We start from the raw sequence: 15,473 nt of genomic DNA on the forward strand, positions 1-15,473 counted from the left end.
CCTCAACCTGGGTCGCTCCAGATGTGTTGGACTACAACTCCCAGAATGCCCCAGCCAGCTGGCTGGGGCATTCTGGGAGATGCAGTCCAACACATCTGGAGTGACCCAGGTTGAGGAAGGCTGCTGTACGTGATCTTTCTAGCATTCTAGACACCAATTTTCCCTAAAAAATTTCAAAAATATTTTTCGGATTGTGCGGCAGAATATGGCCCATGGGAGGGGTGTGTGCCGGAGGACAAAAAATGGCCTCTAGTTCTCCTGAATTTGCCAGCTTCTGGTCTACTTCATTTGCCCTGATAATTCTGCAAAGACCTGTGCAAAATTTCATTCTTCGGTGGAGTAAAGGATTTATTGTGGTTCTCTACAAGTACCTGCAATAGCTGTCAGACCCGATACAGGAACCTGGATATTTCTGAGCATGTAGACACTCATTTGCAGGTCTCTACACTGGACCCGTATAGCCTATATAAATTCCCTGATTTCTAGTAAGGTGCACTATCCCAACAGAATCTCTTTTCCACCACTCGGAGATTTTAGAAAATTTCTTCCCCTGTGTGGGTGCTCTGATGTGTGATAAGGTCTGATGCACCAAGAAAGCTTTTGCCACAGTCTGAGCATTTACATGGTTTCTCTCCCATGTGGGTCTTCTGATGCCTGATTAATACTGAATGTCGACTGAATCCTTTCCAACACACTGAGCACTTGTACGGTTTTTCTTCCGTATGAAGTCTCCGGTGTCTGTTAAGGCTCGATTTATCGCGGAATTTTATGCTACAGTCCGAGCACTCGTAAGGTTTCTCTCCAGTGTGGATTCTCTGGTGACTGCTAAGCGCTGCACCCTGAGCAAAACCCTTGCCACAGTCAGCACCTTCGTAGGGCTTTTCCCGCACGTGGGTTCTCTGGTGTCTCATGAGGTGCGCGCTCTGGTTAAAAGTCTTCCCGCAGCCTGAGCATTTGTACGGCTTCTCTCCTGTGTGGCTCCTCCGATGCGTAATGAGGTTCGCGCTCCTGCTGAACCTCTTCCCGCAGTCTGAGCATTTATACGGTTTCTCCCCTGTGTGGATTCTCTGGTGTCGAATGAGGTTTGATCTGGCCAGAAAGCTTTCGCTGCAGTCTGGACATTTGTATGGTTTCTCTCCTGTGTGGATTCTCTGGTGCCTATTGAAGCTTGATTTAGTACCGAAGCTTTTCCCACACAAAGTGCACAAACTCCTTCCCCTTCCTTTGTGTATCCTTTGCTGGAGTATTATTTTACAGATCGAGCCTTCTTGGCCAGCAATGGGTTTTCTCCTCCACTCATCTCGCTTTGATTCATCTTGAGTCACAAAACCCTCTTCCAGCTCTAAATTATGGGTTCTTTGGGACATCATCCCTCGTGGTTCCCTGTCACTGTCACTCATCCACCCATCGCCTCCTGAAAGAACAACAGAAGTGGATTACAACAATACAACTCTACATGGGACTCAACGACTGGATTAGGATGACACGATAACCAACAGTGGGTTAAATAGTCAATGGTGGGTTATTGTGCCGTCTGTCAGGAGTTTTTCACACCATGTTTGGTTATTCAGCCAAAATAACTAACGCAAAGAACCGACGCTGTGCAGAGTTTATTATTTGGAGCGTGTTCAGAGGAGGGCAACCAGGATGATCAGGGTCCTGGAAACAAAGCCTTATGAAGAGAGACTGAAAGAACTGGGCATGTTTAGCCTGGAGAAGAGAAGATGGAGGGGAGACATGAGAGCACTCTTCAAATACTTAAAAGGTTGTCACACAGAGGAGGGCCAGGATCTCTTCTCGATCCTCCCAGACTGCAGGACACAGAATAAAGGGCTCAAGTTAAAGGAAGCCAGATTCCGGTTGGACATCAGGAAAAACTTCCTGACTGTTGGAGCAGTACGACAATGGAATCAGTTACCTAGGGAGGTTGTGGGCTCTCCCACACTAGAGTCATTCAAGAGGCAGCTGGACGACCATCTGTCAGGGATGCTTTGGGGTGGATTCCTGCATTGAGCAGGGGGTTGGACTCGATGGCCTTGTAGGCCCCTTCCAACTCTGCTATTCTACGATTCTATGATTTGAAGAACCATTGGTTATCGTGTCGCGTGTCAGGCACCATTGACTATTTTGTCACACAGAGTTGGTTATTTTTGGCGACTACAGAGTCCCGTGGCAAGAGTGACCAAAGCGGCGGCTGCTGCTGCTGTACTCTAGCTGGTAGAACTCGCAATGGCTGATGGGATACCAGTGGGAGGACTGAGGCGGGGAGAGAGGGCAGGGGTCGTGTCAATCAAACACACTACTGACTAACAGTCAACTTGATACTGGCCTTAATCCACACCATGGTTGATTATAATTACGTCGTGTGGGGAGTACCCCCTGGATAATCAACCGTGGAGTTGACTATTAACCCGCCATGGACTACTGTGTTGTCTGAACGCAGCCTATGTGGGGCTGCCCTTAAAGATCAGTGATGCACCTGGGTAATATTAGACTTAATGGTCTTAGGCAGGGACCCCGTTAGAGCGCCACGGTTATTTTTCAGTTGTGCCATTCCACGCTTTACAAGGTAGCTAAATTTGTGACTGACACCAGTAACACTTAGATGGGGGCATCTCTGCTAAGTTCAGCAGATTCCTGCTTCTTGTACCTAACTCGCCTACTTATGGCAGCTTTTTTCTATTCCAAGAACACACTGCATTACTCGCAGTTACCTCACAACACACACAGGACTAATCACATCTATTACTAATCACTTACAGTCAGCATACGCAAATAATTAGGAATCGCATTCCTGCGAAGTACAACGAATTCCAATCAATGCCACGCTTTGCATTTATATCGTTGGACAAGATAATACATTTTTAAAGTAAAAAAATAATAATCATAAAATGAGCACCTCTAACCAGCTTCACCTTGAGTACCTCCAATGAAGGGGAGCCCGCCATCTCCTGAGGTATCAGTTCCACTGTCAAACAGCTGTTATTGAGCTCCATCACACCAACGATTTATCGCACACTCGCCTTGCCTGGAATGTGGATTTGCAGCACGGTACTCACGTGACGTCGTTCCTGTCCTCCACTCATCTCGTCCCTTCCCTCCCCTCCGTTGTGTTTTATTTATTTATTTATTTATTTATTACATTTATATACCGCCCCATAGCCGAAGCTCTCTGGGCGGTTTACAACAGTTAAAAATAGTGAACATTAAAAAGTATACAAAATTTCAAACCATCAAAAATATAAAAGCAACAGTATAAAACTACAGTGTCCATTTAAACAACAACAGTTCTGGGGCCCATTAAAAAACAAACAAACTTTGCATATGTTGTTAAACCTGTTAAGTGCCTGGGAGAAGAGAAAAGTCTTGACCTGGCACCGAAAAGATAACAATGTTGGCACCAGGCGAGCCTCGTCAGGGAGATCATTCCATAATTGGGGAGCCACCACTGAAAAGGCCTTGTTCCCTCGGAGTAGGCACTCGGAGGAGGGCCTTAGATATTGAGCGCAGTGTACTGCTAGGTTCATGTCAGGAGAGGCGTTCCATCAGGTATTGCGGTCCCAAGCCATGTAGGGCTTTATAGGTCAAAACCAGCACCTTGAATTGGGCTCGGAAACATATAGGCAGCCAATGCAAGCGGGCCAGAATCGGTGTTATATGTTCAAATCTTCTGGTTCCAGTTATCAATCTGGCCGCTGCATTTTGCACAAGCTACAGCTTCCGAACTGTCTTCAAAGGCTGCCCCACATAGAGGGCATTGCAGTAATCTAATTTGGAGGTTACCAGAGCATGGATGACTAAAGCTAGGTTATCCCTGTCCAGATAGAGGCGTAGCTGGGCCACCAACTGGAGTTGGTAGAAGGCACTCCATGCCACCGAGGCCACCTGGGCCTCAAGCGACAGAGATGGTTCTAGGAGAACCCCCAAGCTATGAACCTGCTCCTTCAGGAGGAGTGCAACCCCATCCAGAACCAGTTGAACACCCACCATCCGACCAGAAGAACCACCCACCAGCAGCGTCTCAGTCTTGTCTGGATTGAGTTTCAGTTTATTAGCCCTCATCCAGTCCATAGTCACAGCCAGGCACTGGTTCAGCACATCCACATATTCTGGTGCGGGGAAAGCCTGGATTATTTTCTCCTCTCACTTTTCCCTTTCTTGGGGGCGTGTGCTAATGGGAATCTTGCTGACGAGAGGGGAGGGCGGGGCGGTTCTCCTCCTTGAGCACCATCGTAGGGACTTGTTAGTTGGTTGAATGGACTTTTTAGTGCTCCAACCACCACCTCTCATTGCCCGCAGAAATGGAGCTCAGATGAAACCATAAATCAGTAATCGCTAGATAACAAAGCCAGAGCGAGGGGGGGAAAGAGCCCACGCCCATCAGAGTACCACAACCAATGAACTGGAGAAGGCAGGAGAAAGGGCGGGGTGGGGTGGAAGAAAAACAAGTGAAAGCCCATGTGAAAGCCCATTTTAAAAAACTAATTTTTGTGAACCGCCCAGAGAGCTTCGGCTATTGGGCGGTATAGAAATGTAATAAATACATAAATAAATAAATAAATAAATAAATAAAGGGACCATGTGTGATGGAGCCCTTGACACACTTATGAAATGGAGGTAAAAGACGTGGAGGTAAACCAGAGGGGAAAAAATAGGTGTGATGGATGGGGTCTTCCCATGAAGCTGATTGGTGGGAGATCCAGGACAAATAAAAGGAAGAACTTCTTCACATAGCACAGAGTTAGGTTATGGAACTCTCTACCACAAGATGTAGTGATGGCCACCCATTTGGAGGGCTTTAAAAGGGGGTTGGATAAATTCCTGGAGGCAAAGACTTTCAATGGCTACTAGCCATGATGGTTGGGAGCTACCTCCAGTATTTGAGGCAGTAAGCCTGTATGGTCCAGTTGCTGGGGAACATGGGTGGGAGGATGCTGTTGCACCATGTCCTGCTTGTTCATCCCTGGCTGATGGCTGGTTGGCCTCTGTATGAACAGAGTGCTGGACTAGATGGACCCTTGGTCTGATCCAGCAGGGCCCTTCTGATGTTCTTATTATGCCTGGTGTGGAGAATGTGGACAGGGAGACATTTTTTTCCTTCCTTTCTCATAATACTAGAACCCAAAGGGGTCATCCCGTGAAACTGATGGGTGGGAGATTCGGGCACAAAGTTAAACTATGGAACTCGCTGCCACAAGATGTAGTGACGGCCACCAATTTGGGGGGTTTGAAAAGGGGGTTGGACAAATTCCTGGAGGAGAAGGCTATCAATGGCTACTAGCCCTGGTGGCTCCAGCATTCAAGGCAATAAGCCTGTGTGCACCAGTTGCTGGGGAACATGGGCGGGAGGGTGCTGTTGCACCATGTCCTGCTTGTTCATCCCTGGCTGATGGCTGCTTGGCCCCTGTGTGAACAGAGTGCTGGACTAGATGGACCCTCGGTCTGATCCAGCAGGGCTCTTCTGATGTTCTTATGGAGCCCTTAATTAGGAGGTTTCTCCGGACGTTGAGCTGAAAGCTGCTTCCCTGCAATTTCTACTCCTACATCCTACTCTTGCTTTCTGGAGCAACAGAGAATCAAGTCTGGGTCCATCTTCGACGTGACGGCGCTTGGGATATCTGAAGGCTGCTATCACGGCTCCCTTTAAGCGTCTCTTCTCCAGACTAAGCAAACCCAGCTCTTTCAAACCCAGCTTCTGCAAAAGCGGCAAATCCTTACCTAGCGAGCAGGCCTCCTTCCCCTTCCCTTTCTTGATCCCTCCGATGTGCCACCTCTGAGCCGTTTCCGACGAAACTCGCTCCGCATCCAGGAAACTCACGGCTACCTCTTGGATCAAACCCAGGACCTGAAAGAGCAGTGAACATCGATTTCCTTATTTATTCCATTTCTATGCGGCCCAATAACCATAACCATTTAAGCGTCTCCTGAAAACATACTCATTTACGGAAGCTTCCCCTGGCTTATAATTGATCCCGTGCTGCTGCCACGTTTTATTGTTTCCAATTTTCTTTTAAAATTCTTAAAATGGATTCCGTTTATCTATCCTTCTTGGGCCTGTAATTGTTTGAGAGCCAGTGTGGTGGCTCTTAGTGACACAGGGCGGGATAGAAATATTTAAAATAAATAAATAATAATAAATAAATAAATAAATAGTGGCTAAGGTGTTGGACTGGGAGATCTGGGTTGTAGTCCCCACTCAGCCATGGAAGCTCACTGAGTGACTTTGGGCCAGTCACAGACGCTCAGCCAAAAACTACCTCACAGGGTTGTTGTTGTGAGGATAAAATGGAGAGGAGGGGGATTAGGTACGTCGCCTTGGGTTCCTTAAGGAGGAAAAAAGGCAGGATATAAATGTAGTAATAAATAAATAAATAAAAATTTTATAAAATTTATTTATAAAAAATATTACTACATTCATATCCTGCCTTTTCCCCCTCACGTGAGGAACCCAAGGCGGCATCCATGATCCTCCTTCTCTCCATGTTATCCTCACAACAACAACAACCCTGTGAGGTAGGTTGGGCTGAGAGTCTGTGACTGGCCCAAAGTCACCCAGTGAGCTTCATGACCGAGTGGGGACTAGAACCCGGATCTCCCGAGTCCTGGTACAACTTTCTAACCACTATACCACAACATGATAAAATGTAATATACAACCTTTAAAAGTTTAAAACAGGATAAAACCAGAGTAAAAACCAGCGGCAGGCAAAGATCTAAAGCAGCCTTCCTCAACCTGGGGCGCTCCAGATGTGTTGGACTACAACTCCCAGAATGCCCCAGCCAGCTGGGGCATTCTGGGAGATGCAGTCCAACACATCTGGAGCGCCCCAGGTTGAGGAAGGCTGATCTAAAGCCACAATCGCATGTATTTAAAAACAAAAGTTGAAGGTCTAAAAAAATCTAAAGAAATGAAAAGGTCTTCATATGGCGCCGAAAGGACAATAATGTAGGCACTAGGTGAATGCCCTCCCTCTGTGGGGAGGGCATTCCAAATCTGGGGTGCCACCACTAAAAAGGAGACTGAGGGGAGACATGAGAGCACTCTTCAAATACTTGAAAGGTTGTCACACAGAGGAGGGCCAGGATCTCTTCTCGATCCTCCCAGAGTGCAGGACACGGAATAATGGGCTCAAGTTAAAGGAAGACAGATTCCAGCTGGACATCAGGAAAAACTTCCTGACTGTTAGAGCAGTACGACAATGGAACCAGTTACCTAGGGAGTTTGTGGCCTCTCCCACACTAGAGGCCTTCAAGAGGCAGCTGGACAAGCATCTGTCAGGGATGCTTTAGGGTGGATTCCTGCATTGAGCAGGGGGTTGGACTCGATGGCCTTATGTAGGCCCCTTCCAACTCTATGATTCTATGATTCTATAACTCCGTCTTTTACAGAGCAATCAGCACGCAGTGACTCTCACCTCTCCCTGACTATGCTCCTCTCGCTGACTCAGCAGGAAATCCTCCGCCAGGGCCACCGCCTGGGCGGAGGTCTCCGGACCCCTTTCCTTCACCCACTCCCACATTTCCGGGGGCAGGATGGCCAGGAACTGCTCCATGATCAGCACCTCCAGGATCTGCTCCTTAGTCCGTTTCTCTGGCTTGAGCCACCGGTGACAAAGTTTGTGGAGCTGCCTGTAAATCTCCTGGGGTCCCTCCGCCTCTTTGTAAGGGAACTGCCGAAAGAGCCGGCACTCTTGCTCTGAACTGAGGGCACATGGGTTCTCTCCCTTCGCTTTCCCATAATCCCCTCTGCCTCCAGAACGTGGCGAATCATACACCTGTTTGGCCGGCCTATGAGGGCTTTGTCCCAGCTGGGTCATTTGCTCCTTCCCTCCTCCTCTTGTCTGTGGGCTGGTGGCCATGACTTCCTCACCAGGGATCGGAGCCGTCTTAGCCTTGTCCCACGGTACAGCTTCAGTGGGCAGCTGTGGGCTTCCCGTTCCACAGCCAGGAGCCTGAACCACCTTGAGGAAATCTTGCAACTTGGCCTCCCAGCTCTGTGGCAAAAGCCCCTCTTCTGTTTCCTGTTTAACGTGTTTTGGTGGCGGCCATGTTGGAAACTGCCCGACGGTCTCCGCTTGGATGATATGGAAAGATTCTCCTGTTCTCTCCTCGGGTCTGTTGTCCAAGTTGAGGCCTTCTGGCTCTCCTCTCTCCATTTTCCTTCCCTGGCTTCACACCCTGTGCTCTGGCCACCAGGTGGAAACTGAAGAGGCCTGGAGCCGAGAACGTGGCCTGGCCCACCGCAGACCTTGTAGGTCCTGATCCCAGCTTACTTTGGGGCCTCCATCACTTTTCAGCCAGCCAGAGAAACAACCAGCCTCTAGCTCTGAGCACTGAGTTTCATCAGTACAGGGGGTAACGCCAAAGGATGGAGATCTGGGCTCTCTCAGCGGCACCTCACACCACCAGAAACAAACTTCAAAGCGATCTTGATAGGCTGGAGTGCTGGGCTGAAAACAACAGAATGAAATTTAATAGGGATAAATGCCAAGTTCTACATCTAGGAAATAGAAACCAAAGGCACAGTTGCAAGATGGGGGATACTTGGCTCAGCAATACTACAAACGAGAAGGATCTTGGAATTGTTGTAGATCGCAAGCTGAATATGAGCCAACAGTGTGATATGGCTGCAAGAAAGGCCAATGCTATATTGGGCTGCATTAATAGAAGTATAGCTTACAAATCACGTGAGGTACTGGTTCCCCTCTATTCAGCCCTGGTTAGGCCTCATCTAGAGTATTGCGTCAACTTCTGGGCTCCACAATTGAAGAGAGACGCAGACAAGCTGGAGCGTGTTCAGAGGAGGGCAACCAGGATGATCAGGGGTCTGGAAACAAAGCGCTATGAAGAGAGACTGAAAGAACTGGGCATATTTAGCCTGGAGAAGAGAAGATTGAGGGAGACATGAAAACACTCTTCAAATACTTAAAAGGTTGTCACACAGAGTAGGGCCAGGATCTCTTCTCGATCCTCCCAGAGTGCAGGACACGGAATAACGGGCTCAAGTTAAAGGAAGCCAGATTCCAGGTGGACATCAGGAAAAACTTCCTGACTGTTAGAGCAGTATGACAATGGAATCTAGGGAGGTTGTGGGCTCTCCCACACTAGAGGCGTTCAAGAGGCAGCTGGACAACCGTCTGTGGGGGATGCTTTAGGGTGGATTCCTGCATTGAGCAGGGGGTTGGACTCCATGGCCTTGTAGGCCCCTTCCAGCTCTGCTATTCTATGATTCTATCCACGTGTCCAGTTAGATGCTACCGACTATTAGGAACACAAACAACAGAAGGACAATGCAATGTAGAGCATATTATTGATCATTCATTTTATTTATTTAATTTATATCCTGCCTTTTCGCCAGCTCAAAGCAGCGAACAATAAAATCGGGTTTGAAAACAAAATCTTTAAGAAAAACGTAACATGAAAGCAAATCCCTGAAAACAAATACACAAACTCCATGTTAGGCATTATTAGAGAAGGAATTGAGAATAAAACTGCCAGTATCGTACTGCCCTTATACAAATCGATGGTGCGACCACGCTTAGAATACGGTGTACAGTTCTGGTCGCCACACCTAAAAAAGGATATTATAGAGCTGGAAAAAGTGCAGAAAAGGGCAACTAAAATGATGAAGGGGCTGGAGCATCTCCCCTGTGAGGGAAGGTTACATTAACTGGGATTGTTTAGCTTGGAAAAAAGAAGGCTGAGGGGAGACCTGATAGAGGTGTACAAAATTATGCATGATGTGGAGAATGTGGATATTTATTTATTTATTTATTTAAAATATTTATATCCCACCCTATATCACTAAGATGTCAGGGCGGCGTACAGATAAAAACATACAGTATAAAACAATAAATATACACAGTTAAAAACAAATTAAACCATGATCCAAGTTAAAACAATATATAATTTAAAAGGGAGACATCTTTCTCCTTCTCTCAAAATACTAGAACCCAGGGACATCTCATGAAGCTGATTGGTGGAAGACCCAGGACAAATCAAAGGAAGGACTTCTTCACACAGCACATAGTTAAATTATGGAACTCTCTACCGCAAGATGTCTCTACCACAAATGGGCCACCCATTTGGATGGCTTTAAAAGGGGGCTGGATAAATACCTGGAGGAGAAGGCGATCAATGGCTGATGGTTGTGAGCTATCTCCAGTATTCGAGGCAGTAAGCCTGTATGCTCCAGTTGCTGGGGAACATGGGTGGGAGGGTGCTGTTGCACCGTGTCCTACTTTGTGGGTCCCTGGCCGACGTCCCTGCGTGAACAGAGTGCTGGACTGGATGGACCCTTTGGTCTGATCCAGCAGGGCCCTTCTTATGTTCTTATGACTCAGCTGTGTTCAAACAACACGATAATCAACTCAACAGTTGTTTATCTAAGGGGTCCTTCCTGCTGAGGCTTCTGTCATGCCATCACCCTACTTCAATTACATAATTTTACATGGTGTTGTGTGTCCATATGTCAACTCCATTCCTGTTTGGAAGGACTGTGAATGCTGTTCAGTTCTGGTGCTCAGAACAATTCCTGGGCTCAGAATTCTTTGCTTCTAATACAGGAAGCCAGATTCTGGCTGGACATCAGACAAACTTCCTAACTGTTAGAGCAGTACGACAATGGAACCAATGACCTAGGGAGGTTGTGGGCTCTCCCACACTAGAGGCCTCCAAGAGGCTGCTGGACAACCATCTGTCAGGGATGCTTTAAGGTGGATTCCTGCACTGAACAGGGGGTTGGACTCAGTGGCCTTATAGGCCCCTTTCAACTCTTCTATTCTGTGATTCTATGGATGATGGTTTTATGCACATTATAAAGATGTTTACTGCCATTTTCTGGTTTGTAATTGTTGCCTAAAGATGCTTGCTGCAGATCTACCTGTTTAATGGCCTTTTCAGACTCAAAGCCCCCAGTTCCACTTATACCATCTGATGAAGTGGATTGTAACCATGAAAACTCATACTAATTTATTAAAATATCTGAGCAACTAAAACAGTCAATATGTCTGCTACACTGAAGCCTTGAATTTGTAAACAGGAGGCTAACATGTTTTTTTTAAATTATTATTATTATTATTATTATTATTATTATTATTATTATTTTGCTTCTAGATGTATGTCTTTTGCAGCAAGCACTGGTTGATGGATCTCAGGGTTCAAATAAAAAAAATACTAGAATCCCAAGAAGCTGATTAGTGGAAGTTCAGGATGGATAAAAAGAAGTGCTTCTTCACACAGTGCATAGTTTAACTGTGGAACTCACTACCACAAGATGTAGTGATGGCCACCACTTTGGATGGCTTTAAAAGGGGGTTGGATAAATTCCTGGAGGCGAGGGCTATCAATGGCTACTAGTCCTGATGGTTATGCACTATCTCCAGTATCCGAAGCAGTAAGCCTGTGTACACCAGTTGCTGGGGAACATGGGTGGGAGGGTGCTGTTGCACCTGTGTCCTGCTTGTGGGTCCTTGGCCGATGACTGGTGGGCCAGTGTGTGAACAGAGTGCTGGACTAGATGGACCCTCGGTCTGATCCAGCAGGGCTCTTATGGCTCAGGTAGAAAAGTCCCCCTTTCTGCCCAGGACCCTGGAGAGCTGCTGCCAAATTAGATAGCACAGGGCTGAATAGCCTAATGGTTAGACCGAATAGAAGGCAGCTTCTAGCTTCACCTGCTGCCCATGTGCTTCTCTGCCTTTTGCTGATTCCTGCAGGCTGCCATCTTCTGCTCCTCTCCCCAAAACCACCAGCCCTCCCATGCACCGCCCTTCCAGCCAAACCCACCTTCAGTTTACACGTCCTCCAAATGCAACCAGGTTCTCCCCAAAGGAAATCCAAAACAGGTTTTGCAGAAGCAGGACAGGACAGGACAGGACAGGACAGGACAGGAAGGTGCCTTCACTATTGACATCCCCCTCTTGTCCTACATTTCCTGCCTCTCTAGGAAGGAGGGCTCTATCGTTTTAACCATGAGAGGACCGAGAGAGAGAGTGATTCTGCAAGTGTGTTTGAATGACTAATAGCGGACTCTCTTTATATGTCTAATTTAAATGCATGCACAGATGTTGGTGGTTTCTGGCTCCTGATGTGCTCTTTTGCATCCATTTCGCTCTTTATCCGGGAGAAGGAGAGGGAAAGGACAGACCCAGATGGCAGAAGAAGAAGAAGGGAAGAAAGGATGAGAGAATCCAGCTGAATTCTTTAGAGAAATTTGGAGACATCTTTCAGGTGGATTTGCTCCAGATAGGGGTGAATACAGCCATAAGAGCCTGATTATTTGGAGGACAGTCTTTCCCCGTACAAACCTGCCTGGATCTTGAGGTCAGTGCTGTAGGCTTGGCTTGTGAGCTCGCCTGTACAATAGATTGTTTTTGCTGGCACAAAAGTCAGGGCCTTGTTCAGTGGTAGCCCCTGAGTTTGTGGAATTCCCACCCAAGTGATATACATGCAGCCCCGTCAACCCAGAAATTGTTTTTAATTTGTTTTAGTTAAACATCTGGTGGTGTTTTGCTGCCCTGTCTCGTTCCAGTCTCTTGTTTTAAGGGATGACTTTCATTTGTTCTCTGATCGTTTTTATACCAGCCGCCCTGTGAGAGCTTTGCTCCAAAAGGTGCCCTAGACCTACTTAAAATAAAACGAAATAAAATAAACTCTTTAAAGTAAAATACATGATTTTGAAAAAGAAACAAAATAAAGGAAACAAAAGTAAAATTTGAACCCAGAGTATACCATTCAAAACTCAACTCTAAATTTGGTTGAAATCTCTACTTGGCCATTAAACTCCCTGCATAATTTTGGGCCAGCCGACCTCTCTAAACCTCGCTTGCCTTATAGGGTTGTCGTGTGTGTGATAGAAGAAGGGAAAACAAATGCTTGTATTTTTGCCTTTTGCTCCGTAGAGCAGGGATAGGGAACTCTTTTCCTGTCAAGAGTGTTATCCATTGAGCCATATGCCAGCAGTGGGCAAGACCAAAGCCAGTGGTGGGTAGAATCAGAGCCAAAAGTGTGCAGAGCAACTGCCTTCTCTCTCTCTCTCCCACCCCTTCCCCCTCTGCCTCAGTGTGTATGTGTGTGTGCGCCAACCTCTTCTCTTTCAGTACCTCTCTCTCTGCAATCCCCTTCCCTCTCTCTGTGTGTGCCAACCTCTTCTCTCTTTCAACCTTTTCTCTGTCTCTGTCTCTCTCCTGTGACCCCTTCCCCCCTCTCTTCCTCTCTCTGTGCCACCCTGTTCTCTCTCTGTGTGCTAACCTCTTCTCTCTCTCTCTGCCAACCCCTTCTCTCTCTTTGTGTCTCTCTCTCTCAAACCCTTCCCCCTCTCTGTCTCTCTCTCTCGAAACCCCTTGCCTCTCTCTCTCGAAACCCCTTGCCTCTCTGTGTCTCTCTCTCTCTGTGTGCCAACCTCATCTCTCTCTCTCTGCCTGCCAACCCCTTCTCTCTCTTTGTGTGTCTCTCTCTCAAACCTCCTTCCCTCTTTCTGTCTCTCTCTCGAAACCCCTTCCCTTTCTCTCTCTCTCTCTCAAAACCCCTTGCCTCTCTCTCTCTCAAAACGCCTTGCCTCTCTGTGTCTCTCTCTCTGTGTGCCAACCTCTTCTCTCTCTCTCTGCCTGCCAACCCCTTCTCTCTCTTTGTCTCTCTCTCTCTCCCAAACCCCCTTCCCTCTCTCTGTCTCTCTCTCTCGAAACCCCTTGCCTCTCTCTCTCTCAAAACCCCTTGTCTCTCTCTGTGTGTGCCAACCTTTTCTCTCTCTCTCTGCCTGCCAACCCCTTCTCTCTCTTTGTGTCTCTCTCTTTCTCAAAACCCTTCCCTCTCTCTGTCTCTCTCTCTCGAAACCCCTTCCCTCTCTCTCTCTAAACCCCTTGCCTCTCTCTCTATCAAAACCCCTTGTCTCTGTGTGTGCGCCAACCTCTTCTCTCTGTGTGTCAATCTCTTCTGTCTCTCTGTCTCTCTCCCCTGAACCCTTCTCTCTTACTCTCTCTCTCTCTGCTCCACCCCATTCTCTCTCTCTTTCTCTCTCTGCCACTCCATTTTCTCTTCCTTTCTCTCTCTCCACCCTGCCTTCCTCCCTGCCCAGCAAGTTGCCAAGGAAGGGATAGATGCTCTTTTCAGAGGTCTGAATTGATCTCTCACACAGGGCATCTGAAACCTGGCCCACCCCTGCCTTAGAGGAATGGCCGATTACAAACAATCAATATGCTACAGATGATTTTTGCATATTATAATTATTAATAATAATTATTTATGTATTTCATTTCTATAACGCCTACTAGCCTAAGCTTTCAGGGTGGTTTACAACAATTCATAAAATAATAAAATACAATATAAAAGTATAGCATCAAAAACCAGCATAAAGATTTACATATACAAAAGAAATGGCGTATATTCCCACAGATTTCAAACCTTTTTTTTAAATTAATGTTTTATTTCATTTTAATTCCACCCTTCCTTCAAGAAGCAGCTACACAAAGATTCCCCACCTTATTTTTACTCTTACAACAACCCTGCCAGGAAGGCAAGTCTGATAGCTAAGAGATAACAGCTGGCCCAAACAACATGGGAAGCTGACTGTTTTTAGGGTAATTGACTATTACGTTTCCTAATTGGCCTTTTATGACAATATATTTCTTTTCATATGCCCGTCTACTTCTGTGACCATGTATGCAATTTTTTATGTTTGCATTATGTCATGTAGGTAAGTTAACCAGTGCTCTTCAACATTTTTATTAATGATTTGGATGAGGAGGTGCAGGGAACGCTGATCAAATTTGCAGATGACACCAAATTGGGTGGGATAGCTAATACCCTGGAAGACAGAAACAAACTTCAAAGCGATCTTGATAGGCCGGAGTGCTGGGCTGAAAACAACAGGATGAAATTTAATAGGGATAAATGCCAAGTTCTACATTTAGGAAATAGAAACCAAAGGCACAGTTACAAGATGGGGGATACTTGGCTCAGCAATACTACAAACGAGAAGGAACTTGGAATTGTTGTAGATCACAAGCTGAATATGAGCCAACAGTGCGATATGGCTGCAAGAAAGGCCAATGCTATTTTGGGCTGCATTAATAGAAGTATAGCTTCCAAATCACGTGAGGTCCTGGTTCCTCTCTATTCAGCCCTGGTTAGGCCTCATCTAGAGTATTGCGTCCAGTTCTGGGCTCCACACTTCAAGAAGGACACAGACAAGCTGGAGTGTGTTCAGAGGAGGGCAACCAGGATGATCAGGGGTCTGGAAACAAAGCCCTATGAAGAGAGACTGAAAGAACTGGGCATGTTTAGCCTGGAGAAGAGAAGGTTGAGGGGAGACATGATAACACTCTTCAAATACTTAAAAGGTTGTCACACAGAGGAGGGCCAGGATCTCTTCTCGATCCTCCCAGAGTGCAGGACACGGAATAACGGGCTCAAGTTACAGGAAGCCAGTTTCCAGCTGGACATCAGGAAAAACTTCCTGACTGTTAGAGCAGTACGACA

The 15,473-nt window shown here is 46.7% G+C and overlaps 2 protein-coding genes across 2 annotated transcripts in view; one reads left to right on the forward strand and one right to left on the reverse strand.

Moving 5' to 3' along the window:
- Positions 1-330: 330 nt before the first annotated feature.
- Positions 331-8,032, reverse strand: LOC134396225 (zinc finger protein 397-like). Its single transcript, XM_063122645.1, has 3 exons — positions 7,415-8,032; positions 5,719-5,845; positions 331-1,414 (listed from the first exon to the last, which is right to left on the reverse strand). Exons 1-3 carry the CDS (start codon positions 7,856-7,858, stop codon positions 534-536), a joined length of 1,452 nt encoding a protein of 483 aa, XP_062978715.1. The 5' UTR covers positions 7,859-8,032; the 3' UTR covers positions 331-533.
- A 4,219-nt stretch (positions 8,033-12,251) lies between these two features.
- The window catches only part of LOC134396148 (zinc finger protein 135-like), a 54,957-nt gene continuing 51,735 nt past the window's right edge, over positions 12,252-15,473 (forward strand). The window contains exon 1 of the mRNA XM_063122536.1: positions 12,252-12,320. The gene's annotated coding sequence lies outside the window, so the exon portion shown is untranslated. The remainder of the gene's footprint in view (positions 12,321-15,473) is intronic.

This window comes from Elgaria multicarinata, chromosome 3, assembly GCF_023053635.1.
Source record: "Elgaria multicarinata webbii isolate HBS135686 ecotype San Diego chromosome 3, rElgMul1.1.pri, whole genome shotgun sequence".
Classification (NCBI taxonomy): Eukaryota; Metazoa; Chordata; class Lepidosauria; order Squamata; family Anguidae; genus Elgaria; species Elgaria multicarinata.